Below are 21,194 nucleotides of genomic sequence, written 5' to 3' on the forward strand. Positions count from 1 at the left end.
CATCTATAATAAAAAATAGTTGTTACTGTGATTGTTTTAAAAATACCAAATTTTGCCTATTCTTTAAAATCTCCCTCTGTCATGAACAGTTTGATAACTCTTTCACTTAAAGAACAGAATATTATAGAAAATGGAGAAACTTTTATCCAAAGTACACATACCCAGAACTTCAGATGAGAGGAGTATCCATCTCACAAGAAGTCTTAGGTCTTCTGAAACTCTCAGGGAGGTGAGGAGAGAGGGTCAGTGGTCAGTTGGTTTTCTTCACTGAGATTTTTAGGAAATAAAAATGTTTTTTCTACATTTGTTGCCCTTGATCCCATCATGAGTCATCCATATGGAGGTTATATTCAGTATATTCAGTGGGAACATAAACTTTCATTTCTCTGGGATAAATGCCCAGGAGTGCAATTGCTGAGTCATAGTTGCATATTTAATTTTCAAAGAAGTGACAGAAATATTTTCTAGAATAGCTATACTATTTTACATTCCACCAGCAATGTATAAGTGATATAGTTTCTCTACGCTTTCTCCAGGATTTGATATTTTCACTATTTTTTTATTTCAGCTATTGTAATAATAAGTGTGTAATAATATCTTCTTGTGATTTTAATTTGCATTTCGCTAATGGCTGGTGATACTGAATGTCTTTTCACGGGCTTATTTGCCATTTGTGTTCCTCTTTGATAAAATGTCTGCTGATTTATTATTTATTTATTTATTTATTTATTTATTTATTTATTTTGAGACAGAATCTCTCTGTCACCCAGACTGGAGTACAGTGGTGTGACCTAGGCTCACTGTAACCTCCGCCTCCCAGGTTCAAGCAATTCTCATGCTTCACCCTCCCAAGTAGCTGGGATTACAGGTGTGTGCCACCACCCCCAGCTAATTTTTGTATTTTTAGTACAGATGGGGTTTCACCATGTTGGCCAGGCTGGTCTCGAACTCCTGACCTCAAATGATCCACCCAGCTTAGCCTCCCAAAGTACTGGGATTACAAGCACAAGCCACCACGCCCGGCCCATCTGTTGATCTTTAATTAGGTCATTTGTTTCCTTACTGTTGAATTTTGAGAGTTCCTTACGCATTCTGGAATATAAGTTCGTTGTCAGATATGTGTTTTATAGTAAATATTACATATATAGTATTTCTAAGAAATGACCAAAATATTTTCTAGAATAGCTCTACTATTTTACATTCCCACCAGCAATGTATGAATGATAATTTCTTCACATCTTCTCCAACATTTGATATTATACATGTGTGTAATATGTGTAAATATTTTGTCCCATTCTGTTGCTTGCTTTTGCGTCTTGTTAACAGGGTCTTTCTCAGAGCAGAAGTTTTTTTAAAAATATAAGAAGATAGTTTATTTGGGCCAAGTTTGAAGACCACAACCCAGCAGCATAGATTCAAGTTGCCCTGGATGTGCTTCTGAGAGCAAAAGTCTTTACTTTTGGTGAAAACACATTTTTCTTTGCCAATCATGCTTTAGGTGTCAGGTCTAAGAACTCTTTGCTTAGCCCTAGATCCTGAAGACTTTCTCTTATGCTCTTTGTAAATATTTTATTACTTTACTTTTTTCATTTAAGTCTGTGATCCATTTTGAGTTACATTTTGTGTATTAGGTTGTGGTAGGCAGAGATGTCCATGTCCTAATCTCTGCAACCTATGAATACGTTAAGATTGCTATTTAGCTGACTATAAAATAGGGACATTATCCTGGATTATCTGGGTGGGTCCAGTGTAGTTACATGGGTCCTTAAAAGTGGAAGAGGGAAGCAGAACAGAAGGGTCAGAGAATGAGATGTGATGACAGAAACGGGATCAGAGAGATGCAGTGTTGCTTGCCTTGAAGATGGAAGAAGACAGCCAAGATCAAAGGAGTACGAGTGTCCTCTAAAAGCTGTAATAGGCAAGGAAATGAGTTCTCCCCTGTAACCTCCAGAAAGGAACGCAGCCCTGATGACATCTTGATTTTAGCTCTGTGAGACCTGTGTCAAAATCCTGACCCACTAAACTGTAAGATAGTAAATTTATGTAGTTTTAAGCCACAGAGTTTGTGGTAATTTGTTACTGTAACATTAGAAAACTAATAAATAGGTGTTGTAGAAAAGCTTCTGTTAAAATAGGATTTTATATGTTTGGGTATACTATTTATCTGAACAGTTTTTATATATGCAACATCCCCATGATATCAGACAAATGAAGCACTACTCTAAGTAGATCTGTGCATTCAGTGGGGAATAGTTAGAAAATGTATTACTTTTATTCTGCTTAAATTTCTACATTCATTGTGACTTTAAATTCCCCACTACTACTTTTTAATAGGAAGTATCTTGTTGTTACTGTTGGTTTTGTTTGCGTTTCAGAAGAGAATTGAATGAAATTTTGCACCAGAGAGCCAAATGTAGCCCCAAAAATTTATGTGATGGGAGGCTAACATTCTCTTTTTTTAAAATATTCAATTGACTGACTACAGGACAAACAGAACCTTAGTTAATGGTCCTGATACTTGTACTAATTTGATTAGTTTTTTAAATGACAGCTTTGAGATATAATTTGTATACCATGCAGCTTACCCACTTAAAGTATACAATTCAGTTATTTTAATATGTTCACAGATATGTGCAACCAATCACCAAAGGACACAATATGTTTTCACACTGTCTTCTAATTTTAATTGTTTCTGAGAAGTTCGCTGTTAATTTTATTGGGCTTCTCTTGTAAGTGATGAGTTGTTTTTTCCCCTTGCTGCTTTCAAGATTTTCTCCTTGTCTTTGGCTTTCAGTAATTTCACTATAAGGAATCTCTTTCTGGATCTCTTTGCGTTTATCCTACTTGATGTTCTTTGAGTTTCCTGAATATATAAGTTAATGTTTTTCAGTAAATTTGGGAAGTTTTTCTAATATTTTTTCTGCTCCTTTCTCGTTCACTTTTCCTTTTGGTACTCTCATTATGTATATGTTGATGAACTTAATGGTGTTCTACATTTCTCTGAGACTGTTTATTCTTCTTTTTTCCATCTGTTCTTCAACTTGCCTAATCACTGTTGACCTACTTCAAGTTCATTAATTCTTTTTTCTGCCTGTTCAGTCTACTGTTGAGGCCCTTCAGTGAATTTTTCATTTCAGTTGTGCTTTCAACACCAGAATTTCTATTTGGTTATTTTTTATACTTCCTATTTCTTTATTGATAGTCTCTGTTTTGTAAAATATTGTCATCATACCTACCTTTACTTCTTCAATCATGGTTTTCTTTAGTTCTTTGTACATACTTATATGGCTAATTTGAAGGTTTTGCCTGTTAAATCTGACATGTGGTTGTATGGGTCATACTTTCCTGTTTCTTTGCATATCTCTTTTGTTGGAAACTGGGCATTTTGGATAATATATTGTAACAATTGTGAGTACTACCCCCTCCACCGGGGTTCTTTATTATTATTTGCTTATTTACTGCTTTAGTAACTGGCTGGATTATTTTATTGAAGGCTATTTCCTCAACCCCCATTCTCACCCTGCAGTACGAAGCCTCTAATGTTGGTCTTCGGGGGTACAAGCTTGTATATGCCCACAGTCACCTTGGGATGACAGTGGTTTTGGTGAGGCTCTCCTTGGCTGTCTCTTTACTTGACCACACCATGCTGTTATGGTCTACTAATTGTTGACTGATTGCTCTTGATTTTTGTTTTGTTTTGTTTTGTTTTTGTTTTTGTTTTTTTGAGATGGGTTTTCACTCTTGTCGCCCAGGCTGGAGTGCAATAGCACGATCTCAGCTGACTGCAACCTCCACCTCCCGAGTTCAAGCAATTCTCCCACCTCAGCCTCCCGAGTAGCTGAGATTACAGGTGCCTGCCATCACGCCCAGCTGCTCTGTTGTTTTAATCATGTCCTGGAACATAAATTGCTCCACAAACTGATCCAATCAAATTAGGGCTCCTTTGAAGATAGTTCCTGAGATCAGTATTTGAGATTTCTTCCGACCCCAAGAGGCTATCTCTTTCCCTGATTCTCTCTGGCATATTAGGCAGCCTAGGCTTGAACTTCTGTACACTCAGTTGCAAATGAAGTCAGTTTTATTGCAGGAGAATTGAAGTCCCCTATTCTATGCCCTGCCTCTCTCCCTGGGAAAAATCTTTGAGCCACAGCTCTGGCACAGGGGATGGAGACAAATGGTGAGCTTCCCTCTGAGTGTCAGCCCCAGGTCTCCCAGGTTTACTTCTTCTGGTATAGAACCCCCACCTCACAAGGTAACGCCAGAGCAATCAAGGCTCTGGTATTCTTGGTGGCACAACACCCAAGGCATAGCCTCCATCCCATGAGTTGGGGGCTAGGTGAAAGAAGGGAGCCCCCACCTCTCAGCTACATTCTCCTGTAACGTAGCCTCAGCAAAAGTAGCTGGGAACAGGATAAGAGATACCAACATCCTGTTCTTCCCAGGAAGAAAGAAGCTGGGAGCTGGGGTAGAAGGAACCCTGTGTTCTTGGCTACTCTACTCTGGCATGAGATCTGTGCTGGGAGGGAAGATGGAGGAAGTGGTTCTAGATCCAAATACTGCAGACTTTGACTTTACTTTCTGAATTTTAGTAGATTTTCTTGAATAAGTACTTCTTCATTTGCTGTATGCCCTTACAACCATTTCCAGAGACTTTAAATGGTTGTTTTTTTTTTTAATTGAAATAACTTTCACCAGTTTCGCTGGAAAGAGGGTCGTCCACGGAGGTGCTCACACCATTATGCCAGAAGTGGAACTCTATAAGCTTTTAACATACAGTTTTATTGCTGCTACTCTTAATTGCTCAGAGTGGCCTTATACTTGGATTTCTACTTCCTTAGTAGATTTTAAATCGCTTGAAGGCAGTAGCCTTGACCTTTATTCATTATGGAATCGTGATAGCCCCTGGTAGCATGTTGTATGTTGTGGCACATAAAAGAATGTCAGTCACTGACTGTATTGCTGTCTTTTCAAGTTTACATTTTCAGCTCTTCCTTTGTGACTTAAAGTGCTTAACTGTGTCTTCCTTTTTTCTTACACTCCAGTGCTAGTGTGTTCCCAGAAGAGTGATGCTTCTTTTTTTAATCTGTCATGGCCATACTCAGGGAAGTACACTTGAACCGTTAGAAGTTTTAGTCCAAAGCATTTTTATTTACTCTTCACAATATAGGAGCTTTCTTTAACATTCCTAGTAGTATATATATAATTATGACTTTAGGCTACTTATTTGGGATATGGGGACAGGAAGAGAGTGAGAGAGGGATAAAGGGCAGGCAGAAAATTAGTGTGGTCATGTTCTTAAAGGTGGATGTGCCTCACTTGTTCTTTCTTCAGTCAGATATGTCTCATGCTTTTCAACCTTGGCTCTTGATGGCCCTGCCCTCATGACTGATTTTTTCTTTTCTGTTCCTCTCTTGTTGGGGATCACTGACTGGTTTTGGCCCCATGGCTTCCCCACCCTTTGTTTTGGTCGACAGTGGCCATGTGGCCACATCTGAGGCTCCAGTTAGTGCTGTACCACTCATCTGTGGCTTGGGCTTCCTCCTAAGGCTAATGTGGCCTTTCCTAGTCTTTGACATGCTTTGTATTGAAAGATGTGGTAGTACTTTTCTCTCATTACTCTAAGTCATTTGAGAATATTCTTGACAAAAATCATTCAGTTTGCGTGATTTGCTTGCTGCTACTTCTGGGATCTGTGGGACAGTGTTGACTGCCCTCTGGGATGGGTGTGTGTGAACTGTTTTATTCAGTGTTGTTCTTTTTCCCAGGATGCTCCAGGATGAAACGCCATAGGCCTGTCAGCAGCAGTGACAGTTCAGACGAGAGTGAGTAGAACTGGCTGGCAGCTGGTAACCTTTCTATCTATATCCCTTGGGGATTTTTCCTTTCATTTGAGGATAAGCCATTTCATGCTTTTTTCAATGGTTAAAAAATGTTTCTGAGAAGGAAAATTCAGGGCACCATTTTCTTATTTAAATTTCATTAGAGATAGATAAATTAGAAGAATTGGTTGTGTGTGGCATATAACTGTTTTCACTTTTCATTTACTTAAACAACAAAAGCCAGATCTAGTAATGCTTTAATAGAGCTTCTCTAGAAAGAAGAAAAGTACAAGAGCATAAATTGTAGGCCGATTCTAATTGTAGCTTAGGTACTAAGTGTTTGACTGTGAGTCAGTCATCATTTGTAAAAGGCAGTAACCTTATTAGCAATAGCCTTTGGGGAAGCGCTGAAGGATACACAGATTACTTGCTCCACATTTTTAGTTTTTCCAATTGTTTTTGGAGATGCTTTTTCTTCAAGTGGAATATGAATTGTGTTATTGCAGAACATTATGAGGTGTGATTATACCAAATCAGATAATCTCATCCTTAGCATTGTTGAAGCTTTTGTACTGTAGGAGATCATCTATAAATGTCACTAAACTCCATTATGAGGCACTCTTCAGTGCAGTTTGACTGTTTTCTTCAGTGGTATGAGCTCTCTGGTTTCTCTATGATATTTTTCATATTCTCTTGGATGACATTTAGTTTTATGACATTTAGTTATATTAGTAGGTAATGCGTCTCAGTATTATTTTCTAATTATCTTTTACAGGTCCTTCCACTTCCTTTACTTCTGGCTCAATGTATAGGATCAAGTCAAAAATTCCAAATGAACACAAGAAACCTGCTGAGGTGAGATCATATTCTCGATTTTTAGACTTAAGCTATAGTTTGGATGCTTGTCTCCCAAAACCTCATGTTGAAATTATATCCCAATGTTGGAGGTGCAGGCCTAATGGGAGATGTTTGGATCATGAGAATATATCCTCATAAATAGATTAATGCCCTCCCAGTGCAGGGGGTAAGTGAGTTTTCACTCCGTTAGTTCCCTTGAGAGCTGGTTGTTAAAAAGAGTCTGGCACCTCCTCCCATTCTCTCTTGTTTCTTCTCTCACCATGTGATCTCCACATATGCTAGCTCCCCTTGGCCTTCCACCGTGAGTAGAAGCAGCCTGAAGCCCTTGCCAGCTGCCCAATCTTGAACCTTCCAGCCAGCAGAACCATAAGCTAAAAAACCTCTTTTCTTTATAAATACTTAGCCTCAGGTATTCGTTTATAGCAATACTAAATAAACTAAGACAACTTTTAAAAAGATAGATGGCTGCCTCCTAACTATATACCAACAGTACCCAGAATCTGAAGATGTGAAGAATAAAGAATGTGTCAGTGGGTAGGCTTGTTTTCTGATGAACTTATTTGTTTTCCAAGAAAGATTCCATTTTATGTCTCCTTTAGGAGAACAATAATCTTCACACTGTGATTTCATTTTGTGATTTCAATCGTCTTCAGACTGTGGTGACACATATTGCTTGGCTTTAGAATATTCCTCCCCTAACCAGGAAGTCAAAGAGAGCCAGACTAGGGGAATTGGGAAGGACCTAGAGATATCCTGGCCTATGATTGGAAAAAGCTAAGTTAGCAGGTGAGGAGAGATAGTACAGAAAGGGATAGGTGAGTAGGACTACATTAAAGATCATATGGGTCATGATCTGTGAAGCTGTGATGGGTCCTTACAGCCTTTGGATCACTGCTGGCCCAGAACGAATAGGTCAATCCTTATGAGGCTGGTCATCTTTTCCACAAAAGGCAGCAAAGTGCCAGGGTTCCCCTTCAACTTGATAATGGTTTAGTGAATCCTACAGACTTTCCTCTGTGATAATTAAATGATGATAAAATGACCTTGTGTATCTTCACTTCTACTATGAGTAGACTTCCTTAGCTGTAAAAGAACAGAAAATATATTAGTTATGTATTGCTGCATTACAAATTATCACAAAATTCGTGTCTTAAAGCAGCACACACTTATATCTCAGTTTCTGTGGGTCAGTAATCTGGGCATGGTGTGACTAGATTCTTTGTTCAGGATCTTTCAAAGCTGAAATCACTGTGGAAAATGGGATGTGTTCTCATCTGGAGGCTTGCCTAGGGAAGAATTTGCCACCAAGCTCATGTTGTAGGCAGAATTTGTCTCCTTGGAGCTGAAGGACTGAGGTTTCTGTTTTCCTTCTTGCTTTTGGCAGAGAGCACTCTCAGTTTCTAAAGGCCACGTGTAGTTCCTTGCCACATGGCCTTTTCCATAGATCCTTTCACAACATGGCAGCATACTTATTCAGAGCCAACAAGGAGAGTCTTTCCCTCCAGTCAGCTAAGATGGAGTGTTACATAACATAATATAATCATGGGAGTGGCATCCCCATCACATTTGCTATATAATGTGACCTAATCAAAGGAATGACATCTCATCATGTTTGCCGTATTCTGTTGTTTAGAAGCAAGTCATAGGTCCCACTGCCTTAATAGAAAGGGGGTGACTCTTTGTGGGTTACTTTTGGGTGTGTCCAGCAGAGAGCATTTCTCCCTTCCTTGGAGGTCACTTTTCATTTCTTTTGCCAGGGATTTTTCTGGGCACAATAGAAGTAAAAGTTTATTTATATATGTCCATGTCATACAGAAAAACTTAGGGAATATAACACACATAAACAGGAGTGGAAGAAATTTCCCATCTGCCTAGAGGAGACTTTGACTACAGAATGGTGAGAAAGAAACCTTGCTACCTACCCTTTTAGGAGGACGGCTGGTCCTAGGACATAAGGCAATTCAAGGGCTTTGGGTTTTGAGGCCTACTGCCTCCCAGGCAGTGGTAATAGTAGTCTTTTTGTTGCAAGGGATAGGGGACCTGGGCTGCTGAAAGCAAATTGTTTTCATTTATATTTAATATTCTGTTATAAAAAGGAAAACCTCGTGATATTGTAGGACAAAACTAGCCTTTGCATTAGAAGAGCTTGATCCCATGTTCTGCTTTGCTGGCTTATTTCATCTCTTTGAAATAATTTGTCAGTATGACATGGACATTATCATACCTATCTCTCATAGCTACCATTTATTGAAGTTTTATGTGCCAAAAGCTTTACGTTAGTTTCCCAAATTTAAACAATTATGAGACTCTCCTTGGATGCCTGTTTAAAATAATGATTCCAGACTTACCCCACCTTGTGACACTACTGAACTAGTATTTCCAAGAAAGGTGCCTAAGATCTGGATTTTAAAAAGTGACTCAGGTGATTTTTATAATCAAGCACATCAGGGAAGTAATATACTCCTGTTCTATTCCTCCAGTAACACTATAAAGTAGGTACTTTCCAGTTTTTTGTTTGTTTTGTTTGTTTTGTTTGTTTTGCAGGTGATGAGGCTCAGAGAAATTTATTTGCCCAGGGTCATTTGAAAAAGCAGAACTGACATTCAAGTTTTTATTCATGCTGAATCTTGTTTTATTAACCTGTATGCATTGGGCATATTATGTAGGGTACAATAACTGTATAGTAAACATTTGTTGAAACTTTGGCAGTTAAGAAATATGGGACAGCACCAGTGTTTTCTCATGAGTAGTTATAATCAAAGTTTCCATAATGAAGTGAGAACAAAACTCAAGAATAGAGAGAACAAACCTGGAATTGAACAGGGGCTGGGAACCCAGGCAGCAAGAAGAATATAGTAGGAACCCTTGGTAAAAGAAGAGAAGTAAAAGTAAGTGGGAATTGGCAAAGGTGACAAGCACACACTACTCACAGGTGAGTCTGAAAGCAGCCTTTGAGGAATCATATGGAACCACTGTGAATTCTTTCTTCCTCTTTGGCTCCTGAAACTGAAGCAATATTGCCATTGGCTGCTTTTTTTTTTTAATTAATTAATTTATTTATTTAGATTCGGAATCTTGCTCTGTCGCTCAGGCTAGAGTGCAGTGGTGCAATCTCGGCTCACTGCAACCTCCACCTCCCAGGTTCAAACGATTTTCCTGCCTCAGCCTCCCAAGTATCTGGGAGTACAGGCGCCTGCCACTGCGCCCGGCTAATTTTTGTATTTTTAGTAGAGACGGGGTTTCACCATCTTGGCCAGGCTGTCCTTGAACTCCTGACCTCGTGATCCACCCGACTTGGCCTCCCAAAGTGCTGGGATTACAGACGTGAGCCACTGCGCCCAGCCGCCATTGACTGCTTTTTTCAAAGCGTCAGTTTGTGCCCTATTTCTGATAGCGTATCACTTTTCTCTCAATTTCTGATTTTCCTGGCCCTACTTGCTGCACCTGTTTGCTTCAAACAATTGTTTTAAGGTTCACTTAAGAAATACGACATATTTGTACGCTTCTTTATTTCTGATGTTCCCATTTTTCTTTTTGTTCATTTGTTTCTGTTTGAAGAATTTCCTTTAGCTATTAGGATAGGTCTGCTGGTGATAAATTCTCTTAGTTTTCCTTCATCTGAGGATGTCTTGATTTCTCCTTCATTCTTGAAGAATATTTTCACTTGATATAGATTTCTGGTTTGACAGTACTTTTCTTTCAGCACTTGAAAAATATACTACTTCCTTCTGGCCTCCATGGTTTCTGATGAGAAATCTGCCCCCATTCAAATAGGTTGTTCTCCTCTAGGTAGTCATTTCTTTCCCAGTTGTTTTTGAGATTTTTCTTTGTCTTTAGTTTTTTAAAGTTAGATTATGATGTACCTGGGCATGGATTTCTTTTGGCTTATCCTCTTTGGGCTTTAATCAGCTTCTTGAATCTGTAGATTTATGTCTTCCACTAAGTTTGGGAAATTTTCAGCCATTATTTCTTCAAATATTTTTCAACTCCACCTTCTTTTTCCCCTCCTTTTGGGGCTTCAGTTACATGAATGGTAGACCTTTTGTTATTTTCCCACAGGACCCTCAGGCACTCTTCTTTTTTTTTTTTCAGTGTATATTCTGTTGAACAGATTGAATAATTTCTCTTGTTCATTGGTTCTGTCTTCTGTTCATTAATTCCATTCATTGGTTGAGCCTATCTTATGAGTTTGTTATTTCAGTAATTGCATCCTAAAATTCTATCCTAAAATTTCCATTTGGTTATTCTTATATATTCCATTTCTTCACTGAGACTTTGTGTTTTTTGTTTCAAAAGTGTTTGTAATTTCTTGTCGAAACGTTTTTATCATGGATGTTTTAAAATCCTTGTCAGATAATTCTAACATCTGTGTGATCTCAGTGTTGATGCCTGTTGATTGTCTCTTCTCATTCCCAGTTCTTAGTATGATGAGTGATTTTCAGTTGTATCCTGGACTTTTTCAGTATTATGTCATTAGACACTGAGTCTTATTTAAATCTTCTGTTTTAGTAGTCCTCCACTGTAACCAGACCAGTGGGGAAGAGGGCTGCTGACTCTCTACTACCTGTTGAATTCCTAAGCTCCCCATCCTAGCTCTTTATTTCTCTGGGAAGCAGGACTGGGGAGTCTCTACTGCTTCATAGATGTGGAAATTCCCACCACCTTGTTGCCCCCAATGATGATGGAGGATATGGTGGTAGTGAAGGTACCACCTTATTGATGGGTGATGGTGACAGCCTAGGCTCCCTACCCAGTCTGCAAACATCACATTGAGGAGGAGAGGTGCCTCATTATTGCTGGGAGAGGGTGAACATCAGGACCTCTCAGGTGGTGTACATTGACACCGCAATAATCACCCTTTCTTAAAAACCATTTTTAACATATTTTCTTGAAATATAATTCTCGTACCATACAATTCACCCATTTTAAGTGTATAATCAGTGGGTTTTACTATGTTCAGAGTTGTGTAACCCATTACAATAATAATTTAGAACATTTTCATCACCTCAGAAAGAAACCCCTTACCCATTAGCAGTAATTCCCCATCTCCCTACCTGCAAACCCTGGCAACCACTAATTTACCTTCCTTCTCTATGGATTTCCCTATTCTAGACATTTCATATAAATGGAATCATACAACATGTGCCCTTTGTGTCTGGCTTCTTTCACTGAACATAGTGTTTTCACCTCTCATGTTGTAGCATGTATTCGTCCGTCCGTCCATCCGTCTTTCCTTCCTTCTTCCTTCCTTCATTTATTTATTTATTTATTTATTTTTTGACAAAGTTTCACTCTTGTTGCCCAGGCTGGAGTGCAATAGCGCAATCTCGGCTCACCGCAACCTTCACCTCCTACGTTCGAGCGATTCTCCTGCCTCAGCCTCCTGAGTAGCTGGGATTACAAGCATGCACCACCACACCTGGCTAATTTTGTATTTTTAGTAGAGACGGAGTTTCTCCATGTTGGTCAGGCTGGTCTTGAACTCCCGACCTCAGGTGATCCACCTGCCTCGGCCTCCCAGAGTGCTGGGATTACAGGCATGAGCCACCGTGCCTAGACACTTCATTTCTTTTTATGACTGAATGATACTACATTTTATCAGTACACATTTTGTTTATCTGTTCATCAGTTAGTGGACATTTGGGTTGTTTCCACTTATGGGGTATTATGGGTAATTCTGCTTTGAACATTCAGGTACAAGTTTTTGTGTTGACGTGCATTTTCAGTTGTCTTGACTACACACATAGGAGTGGAATTGTTGGGTCATATAGTAACTCTACTTAACCATTTAACTATTTAAAGAACTACGAGGCTGTTTTCCAAAGGGGCTCATCATTTTTCAGTCACACCAGCAATATTTGAGAGTGTTTGAAATTTGTTACTGCTGTAACAGAGACTTCAACTTCTTCTAGTGACCCTGTTTTTGTCTCTCTTGGCTCAAGGTCTCTTTGTGCTTGTCCTCATAGGAATTTTGTCTCTTGCAGCTCTCCCAAGCTGTTAGCCAATGTTATTATCCCTGGAGGCTTTAGCATAGTAGAGGGTATGGGGGAGGGGCAGCATTCGCTAATCTTCTCATTAACTCTTTCTTAGTCTTTAGGGTACATAGTGGTCCTGTTTCTGGGGGTGGAAGTGGTGGTGGGGAAGGTAGTCTTCAGGTAGAGCCTTTTTGCCCCTGCCCCCGATTCCCTCATTGGCCTGTAGCAGGTATCTTCTGATGTTCTCAGCCTTTGTCCTTGAGGTTCTCGCTCCTGTAGATTACCTTTTTGCCCCTTAGGTAACACAGGGAGGCTGAGGCTGGAGGCTTTTCCCTTCTCCCAGCAGTAATGAAACTGCACCATTGCCCTCACTTGATACCCTTCCCTGCAGATGAAGCCTTTTGTTTGGTAAGGGAACCAGGGTACTAAGCACCAAGTACCCAGACAGCACCGCTCTGGTGCTTTCTCCAGGTACCGCGCCCCCCGCCCCAGCTTCCCTGTGTGAACGGAATTGAGTTCCTGAAGAAAAAGCTTGCAAGCCGTTGGGACCCCCCCAATAACTACAGCCCCCAGGAACTTCATATTCTTGTATCAGTCCCCACGCAGCATCCAACGATTCAAAATTTCTAGTTTAATGTTCCTGCTGTGGCTTCTGCCACAGGTAACCAAATGCCCTGCCCTGTGTCTCCCTGCAGGCACCTGTCTCTCTGAATTGGCTATTTGTGCTGTGATTCATGTCTCTGATGGGTTCATGAAAATTTGTTAATTTGCTGCCTGTCCTGCCATTTGCTTCTTATAAAAACGGGAGATTGTTTTGTTTTGTTTTCTGACTACAGATCTGAGACAAAACCAGAATTCTTGAGCCTTATGATTTTACTGGGAATTAGTCACTGACGTGCAATATAAATTATCCTTTTTGCAGAGGATTAATTGGCTGCATTAAAAGATATATATTTTTCTTTGGTATTTAGTGTATCAGTGAGATTCTTGTGCAAGTCTCCCTCTAATTTATCCCGTAGAGAAGAGTTTCCTAGGGATATGTGAATCCCCTGTATGGTTCAGGGGCTTTGTGTACCTTCTGGAAATTGTGTACAGATTTTTAAGGGTATGTTCTTTGTTATTTTTTTTTCTGAGATAGTAGCCTTATCTGATTCTTAAAAGGGCCCATACTTTAAAGTTGTTGTTGTTTTTTTTAATCCCTAGAAAAAGTACATAGTAACTGACTGAGTGCCGTGGCTCATACCTATAATCCCAGCACTTTGGGAGACTATTAAAAAGTCTTCCATTTGTTATCAGAAGCTAGGATATTTTCGACTACTAGTCTGGTGTGTAAAACATATCAACCTATCTTAAAACATTGACTGCATATCATCTGTAGGCCTGGAGTCTCGTTATTATCCAAGACTTTCATAGCAACAGAATGAAAGCTCATATATTTTAATTCAGTGGAGAGCACTACATACTCTGTAGTAAAGCCTGTTTATATCATTGTACCTATATTTCTAACAGCTTAATTATTTGGTTTTCTGACCTACAGCAGATAAAAAGCACTGAGCTACAAGTGCATACTTATTACACAAAAGGGGACATTGAGGGAAGGGAGAATAATTTGCAAAACAGCCTTCAGATGTTATTTCTTGTGCTAAAATTGCTCAGATCTCTAAATCAGACTTTGTTGCTCCCCATTCTCCATTACATCTCTGTTTGATATGGGGGAAAGGGAATAATCCAACTTAAGCAACCCAAAGGTGCATTGCTTTATGGTAACTGATGTTGCAGTTGGTGTTAGCCTATAGCCATCAAAATGTTCTGTTTATTCTTTATAAGAAACCTGAGAGTTATTTTAAACTATTTGAAAAATATTTCCATGGGTTTTAAAGTTTTAAATTTAGAAATTGAATAAGCTTTTTGATTCATTGAAAAAAATCAATGTGGGATGCAATGTCTTGACAATACAAGAACAGAGTTTTTAAGGGTTTTAGGCACAGTGTTCTTTGCTAAGTTTTCTCTACTATTGATTCTTCTGGATAACCTGACAACTTTTTGCCTAAAGATTGTATAATTATATATTCATTTTGCTTAAATATAATTACCAGTTTGTGGCTGTTTTATGCTTTTGGGGTGACATGTCAGTTTGTGGTCAGTTATGTATAGCTTCAGATTTCAGTGACTGAATCAAACTTGATCAGTCTCTCTGCTTTATTCACATGGACCAGACAGTGTTCCTCTTTGTGTCATACAGGAAGTTAATGTTTTGACTTTTCCTATGAAAAATGTCACACAAATGTTCAGAGGAGCTGTGCTTTAAAAAATCGCCAACCGAGAGATGTTAATGAGAGCAATAAAAGTCAGAGTTGTCTGCAAAGGGCATTTTCATTTTGTGGCTCTGGCAGGTTGAGCATTGATGTTCTAATTGAATTCATAGTGAGGCCTCCTTTGTTTCTGCAAGCATCTGACAGGCCAGATGTGCACACAGTGTTGGGCTTGGCATAGCTTCTGGACTGTATGTTAGCCAGTGAATCCCCTCTTTGACCATAAATGAACAGTTATCTGGTAAGTACAAAGCCTTTTTGTTTCAGGAACTTTTGGGAAAACTACCAGTGCATGTAAAATAGACACACTATTAAGAACTTGTAAAACTTCTCAACTTCATTACCTAGAAAGGTCAGGGTCAGCATCTAGGTCCCTCCTTCATTATCTTTAATTTAGCAACAAATGGCTATGTTTTATTTTGTGAAGTTTCTACATTACCTTGTGGCCTTTGGAGTATTGGTTAAAGTTCTTGATGGGGCTCTTGCTTGGGAACTGTCTTTGGGAGCCAAACCATGCACACTTTAACTGAGCTGTGAACTCATATCTCTCTTACCCCATCAACAATTACTTTGTGGACTATGGAGAAGAACTCAGTTATATACTTGTTTCTGATTTTAGAAGGAATGCTATCATGATGATAATAAAATAACACCATCTAGCATTTATTTAGAAATTACTATGAGCTCCATACTGTGCTAAGTCCTTTATACAGGTTCACCCATTTAATCTTTGCAACAACCCCTATGAGGTGAGTGTTATTATCCCCATTTTATAGATAAATTGAGACTCAGAATTTGGATAACTTGCTGAAAGCTACTCAGTAATGAAACCAGTATACCCATCTAGGTGGTCTGTCCCAGACCCATATTCCTTTAAGATTTATTTATTTATGAGATGGAGTCTCGCTCTGTTGCCCAGGCTGGAGTGCAGTGGTGTGATCTCAGCTCACTGCAAGCTCCGCCTCCTGGGTTCATGCCATTCTCCTGCCTCAGTCTCCCAAGTAGCTGGGACTACAGGGGCCCACCACCACGCCCGGCGAATTTTTGGTATTTTTAGTAGAGACGTGGTTTCACCATGTTAACCAAAATGGTCTCGATCTCCTGACCTCGTGATCCACCCGCCTTGGCCTCCCAAAGTGCTGGGATTACAGGCGTGAGCCACCATGCGCAGCCTAAGATTTTTTAATTATATAAAATATTTGCCTGCTTCAAACTTCAAACTGTAAAACAAAATATATTGAGAGATCCAGTTAGATTCAGCTCAACTATTTTGGTAACTTTTCTCTAAGTCTCTTTCCCCTCCCTGTTTTCTCCTCACTCTGCAGAGTTAATCTTTTTGTTAAGTTTTTGGTTTATTCTTTTATTGTGTCTTTATGAAAATATATACAAATATATATGTATATGTGTGCCACTGTCTATATATAAAATTCTCCTCTCTAATCGGGATTTGCTGTAGTTATTTTGTTTTCAGTTCAAAAACTTTAAAAATGCCTTTTCTTATCAAAAGCAGGTTAATGAGACCAGTCTGGTAAATATGTTTTATATCACTTTGCACATATCTTCTGCCTGAGTACTGAACTGACTTTCCCATCCCCTCAGCATTTTATGTTCTGTCTCATGCTTGAGATGTTTGACTTCCATAGCAAGATAAGGCAGCCTCTCACACTCTGCCTTAAGTAAAAATGCTTCTCTAGAAAACTTACATCTGATGCTCTTTAATCTGGCTAGCTTGTAAAATTGAAATCAGGCTTATCACATGCCTGCTGTTTTTCTCTAAAGGAGAAGGGAAAATTATAATAGTCATTGGATTTAGTTTTCATTTGCTTAAGAAAAACAGGTATGAATTGGATGGTGGTATCCCAGACCTTCATGGAGGTTTGAGTACTTTTTTTTTTTTGAGACAGAGTCTCACTCTGTTGCCCAGGCTGGAGTGGAGTGACACGATCTTGGCTCACTGCAGCCTCCGCCTCCCGGGTTCAAGCAGTTCTCCTGCCTCAGCCTCCCGAGTAGCTGGGACTACAGGCATGCGCCACCACGCCCGGCTAATTTTTGTGTTTTTAGTAGAGATGAGGTTTCACCATGTTGGCCAGGATGGTCTTGATCTCCTGACCTTGCGATCCACCCGCTTCAGCCGCCCAAAGTGCTGGGATTACAGGCATGAGCCACCGCGCCCGGCCAGGTTTGAGTATTTCTGAATCCATAGACAAGGACCACATTTCATTGGCTTCTGCTTTTGTATACCTTTGTCTATAGCCTTCAAGTTACTCTTCTGTTTGATAAACATGTGTATTAGTTTTCTAGGGCTATAATAACAAATTAACACAAATGAGGTAGCTTAAAACAGTAGGAATTTATTCTTTCACAGTATGAAGGCCAAAAGTAAAAAATCAGCCAGTCTGTGCTCCCTCCATAGGTTTTAAGCGAGATTCTTCTTTGCCTCTTCCAGCTTTTGGTGGATGTCAGCATTCATTGATTTGTGGATCAATAAATCACTCTAATCTCTGCCTCCATGATCACACTACCTCCTCCTCTTCCATCTCAAATCTCCCTCCACCTTCTCTTGTAAGGACACTTGTCATTCGACTTAGAGCCCACTTGGATATTCCAGAATGATATCTTCACCTGAAGATCTTAACTTAATTACATCTGCAAAGACCCTTTTTCCAAATAAGGTAATATCCATAGTTTCTGGGAACTAGGATGTGGACATATCTTTTTGGAGGCCACCATTCAATCCACTGCAATATGTTTTCGGGTTAGGAAACTATGTAGAGCAGATTTCATAAGCAGTTATGTCAAGTATGAAGATACGGCTTATGTTTTGTAATCAGTTGATATATTTTGTAGACTTTCACTTGGAAAATAATGAAATATTTTAGGATGTTGACAAACACTTTCCAGATCTAAGGAAGGATTTCTCACAGCACCATCTTTCCCAAAGATAGTAGTTTAGCAAATTGGCAATTGCCACAACTATTTAACCACTGCCTCATTAAAGGCACTCTAAGGCCAGGCACTGTGCCTCACGCCTATAATCCCAGCACTTTGAGAGGCCAAGGCGGGCAGATCACTTGAGCTCAGGAGTTTGAGACCAGCCTGGGTAACCTGTCGAAATCCTGCCTCTACAAAAATTACAAAAAAAAAAAAAAAAAAATTACAAAAATTAGCCAGGCATGGTGGTGTGTGTCTGTAGTCCCAGCTCCTCGGTAGGCTGAGGTGGTAGGATCGCTTGAGCCCTGGAGGCAGAGGTTGCAGTGAGCCAAAATTACACCATCGCACTCCAGCCCAGGTAACATAGTGATACCCTATCTCAAAAAAATAAAATTCTGGAACAGAAAGACATTAGGGAGAAAAATAGTGAAAATTTGAATGAAGTCTATACATTAATTAATAGTATTATAGCAGTGCTACTTTCCTGGTTTAGGTATTGAACTCTGGTTATATAAAGTGTAAACAATTAGAGGAAACTAAGTGAAGGATATATGGAAATGTACTATTTGATAACTTTTCTTTAAGTCTACAATTATTTCTAAATAAATTTAAAATGAGGTGATGCCCAAATTATTAACTGTCAGTGGAACTTGTTGCTTAATTTAAGAGAGTTAAGGATTGTTTTATACAGACTGTTTTGAGTAACCTGTATTGTTGATTTAAATTTAGAGAACCCAAGAAAATAATTCAGGAAGGACTCCATTACCCTTTATTAAATCCCAAATAAGCTGGCTTCCTTGTCAGTACTTCAAATCTTTCCAAACAGAAGTTGATCTGGCCATTTAGGAAGTTAGAGATGTTTCTCTTGTTGGAAGTAGAGTGGTTGGGGATGGCCTTTTTAAAAGGAGAACATTGAATGGTATCAGTTGCATAGTGATGGTCTTCTCAAGATATGTACAATATCTTTCCAGGTATTCCGGAAGGACCTCATCAGTGCCATGAAACTTCCAGATTCTCACCACATTAATCCTGATAGCTATTACCTCTTTGCTGATACATGGAAGGAAGAATGGGAAAAGGGAGTCCAGGTACCAGCCAGTCCAGACACTGTTCCACAGCCTTCTCTCAGGTATTTGCATGCTTGCACCTTTGACTTAGGGAATGAATGCTCTCATGTTTATCTGTCTGCTGCTTGGGGAGAAACTTAGAGTGGCTAATTATGCATTTATAGTACAAAGTCACATACCATCTTCACCAATTCACTCAGACCAGTAGCAGATTTACCAGGCTATAATAGGCCAGTAGTTAAAGTCAGGCTCATGTATTTAGTGACATAATGTGTGCCCATTATTCATAGGATAAAACCATTTGACGTCGAATCTGAAATTATGATAAAATTTTGGAGACAAGAATTTCCAAGTCTGACTCAACAGTCAGTAGCATTTATTAGTCTTCTGAGAGAAACAGAATTACATAATGCCTGTCTTAGTCTGTTTACTGTTGTTATAACAATACCTAAGTCTGTATTATTTATGTATTTATTTATTTAGAGACAGAGTCTTGCTCTGTCACCCAGGCTGGAGTGCAGTGGCACCATCTTGGTTCACTGCAACCTCTGCCTCCCAGGTTCAAGAGATTATCCTGCCTCACCCTCCCAAGTAGTTGGAATTACAGGCATGTGCCACCATGCCCAGCTAATTTTTTTGGTTTTTTTTTTTAGTAGAGACAGGGTTTCACCATGCTGGCCAGGCTGTTCTTGAACTCCTGACTTCATGATCTGCCCGCGTTGGCCTCCCAAAGTGCTGGGATTACAGGCGTGAGCCACCGCACCTGGCCGAGTCTGTATAAATTATAAAGAAGTATTTGACTCACAGTTCTAAAGACTGAGAAGTCCAAGTGCTTGGCAGCAGCTTCTGACAAGAGCTTTTATACTGTGTCATAACATGTGAGAAAAGAAGAACGACAAGTGAACATGTGTTTAAGAGATCACAAGAGTGAGCCAAGCTCATTTTTATGATGACCCACTGTTATGAGAATTAATTCACTCCTGCGGGAACTCATTCCCACAAGAACTAACTGCTGCTGTAACAGCATTAGTCAATTCATGAGCGTTCTACCCTCAGTACCCAATTATCTCTTAAAGACCCCACCTCCCAACACTGTCACATTGGGAATTAAGGCTCCAGTACACAAACTTTTGGAGACACATTCAAAGTATAGAAACACCTGTGGGAAGTTATATATATATAAAACAATATATAACTATATATAATATATACATAATATATGTTTATAATATATAATACATATAACAGATAACATATTTATATATTATATATTATATATTTTTTTTTTTTATTATACTTTAAGTTCTAGGGTACATGTGCATGACGTTTATATCATGTATACTCCCCAATGCAATCCCTCCCTCCTCCCCCCTCCCCATGATAGGCCCCAGTGTGTGATGTTCCCCTTCCCGAGTCCAAGTGATCTCATTGTTCAGTTCCCACCTATGAGTGAGAACATGCGGTGTTTGGTTTTCTCTTCTTGTGATAGTTTGCTAAGAATGATGGTTTCCAGCTGCATCCATGTCCCTACAAAGCGCAAACTCATCCTTTTGATGGCTGCATAGTATTCCATGGTGTATATGTGCCACATTTTCTTAATCCAGTCTGTCACAGATGGACATTTGGGTTGATTCCAAGTCTTTGCTATTGTGAATAGTGCCGCAATAAACATACGTGTGCATGTGTCTTTGTAGTAGAGTAATTTATAATCCTTTGGGTATATACCCAGTAGTGGGATGGCTGGGTCATATGGTACATCTAGTTCTAGATCCTTGAGGAATCGCCATACTGTTTTCCATAATGGTTGAACTAGTTTACAATCCCACCAACAGTGTAAAAGTGTTCCTATTTCTCCACATCCTCTCCAACACCTGTTGTTTCCTGACTTCTTAATGATTGCCATTCTAACTGGTTGAGATGGTATCTCATTGTAGTTTTGATTTGCATTTCTCTGATGGCGAGTGATGATGAGCATTTTTCATGTGTCTGTTGGCTGTATGGATGTCTTCTTTTGAGAAATGTCTGTTCATATCCTTTCCCCACTTTTTGATGGGGTTGTTTGTTTTTTTCTTGTATATTTGTTTGAGTTCTTTGTAGATTCTGGATATTAGCCCTTTGTCAGATGAGTAGGTTGCAAACATTTTCTCCTTCTGTAGGTTGCCTGTTCACTCTGATGGTAGTTTCTTTAGCTGTGCAAAAGCTCTTTAGTTTAATTAGATCCCATGTGTCAAT

The 21,194-nt window shown here is 39.4% G+C and overlaps 1 protein-coding gene across 1 annotated transcript in view; it reads left to right on the forward strand.

Moving 5' to 3' along the window:
* The window catches only part of JADE3 (jade family PHD finger 3), a 159,325-nt gene that overhangs the window by 71,249 nt on the left and 66,882 nt on the right, over window positions 1-21,194 (forward strand). The window contains 3 exon segments of the mRNA XM_033202078.1: window positions 5,766-5,822; window positions 6,595-6,674; window positions 18,867-19,024. Of these exon segments, the coding sequence (XP_033057969.1) occupies window positions 5,777-5,822; window positions 6,595-6,674; window positions 18,867-19,024 (284 nt within the window). The 5' untranslated portion in view covers window positions 5,766-5,776.

This window comes from Trachypithecus francoisi, unplaced genomic scaffold, assembly GCF_009764315.1.
Source record: "Trachypithecus francoisi isolate TF-2019V2 unplaced genomic scaffold, Tfra_2.0 Lachesis_group6, whole genome shotgun sequence".
NCBI lineage: Eukaryota > Metazoa > Chordata > Mammalia > Primates > Cercopithecidae > Trachypithecus > Trachypithecus francoisi.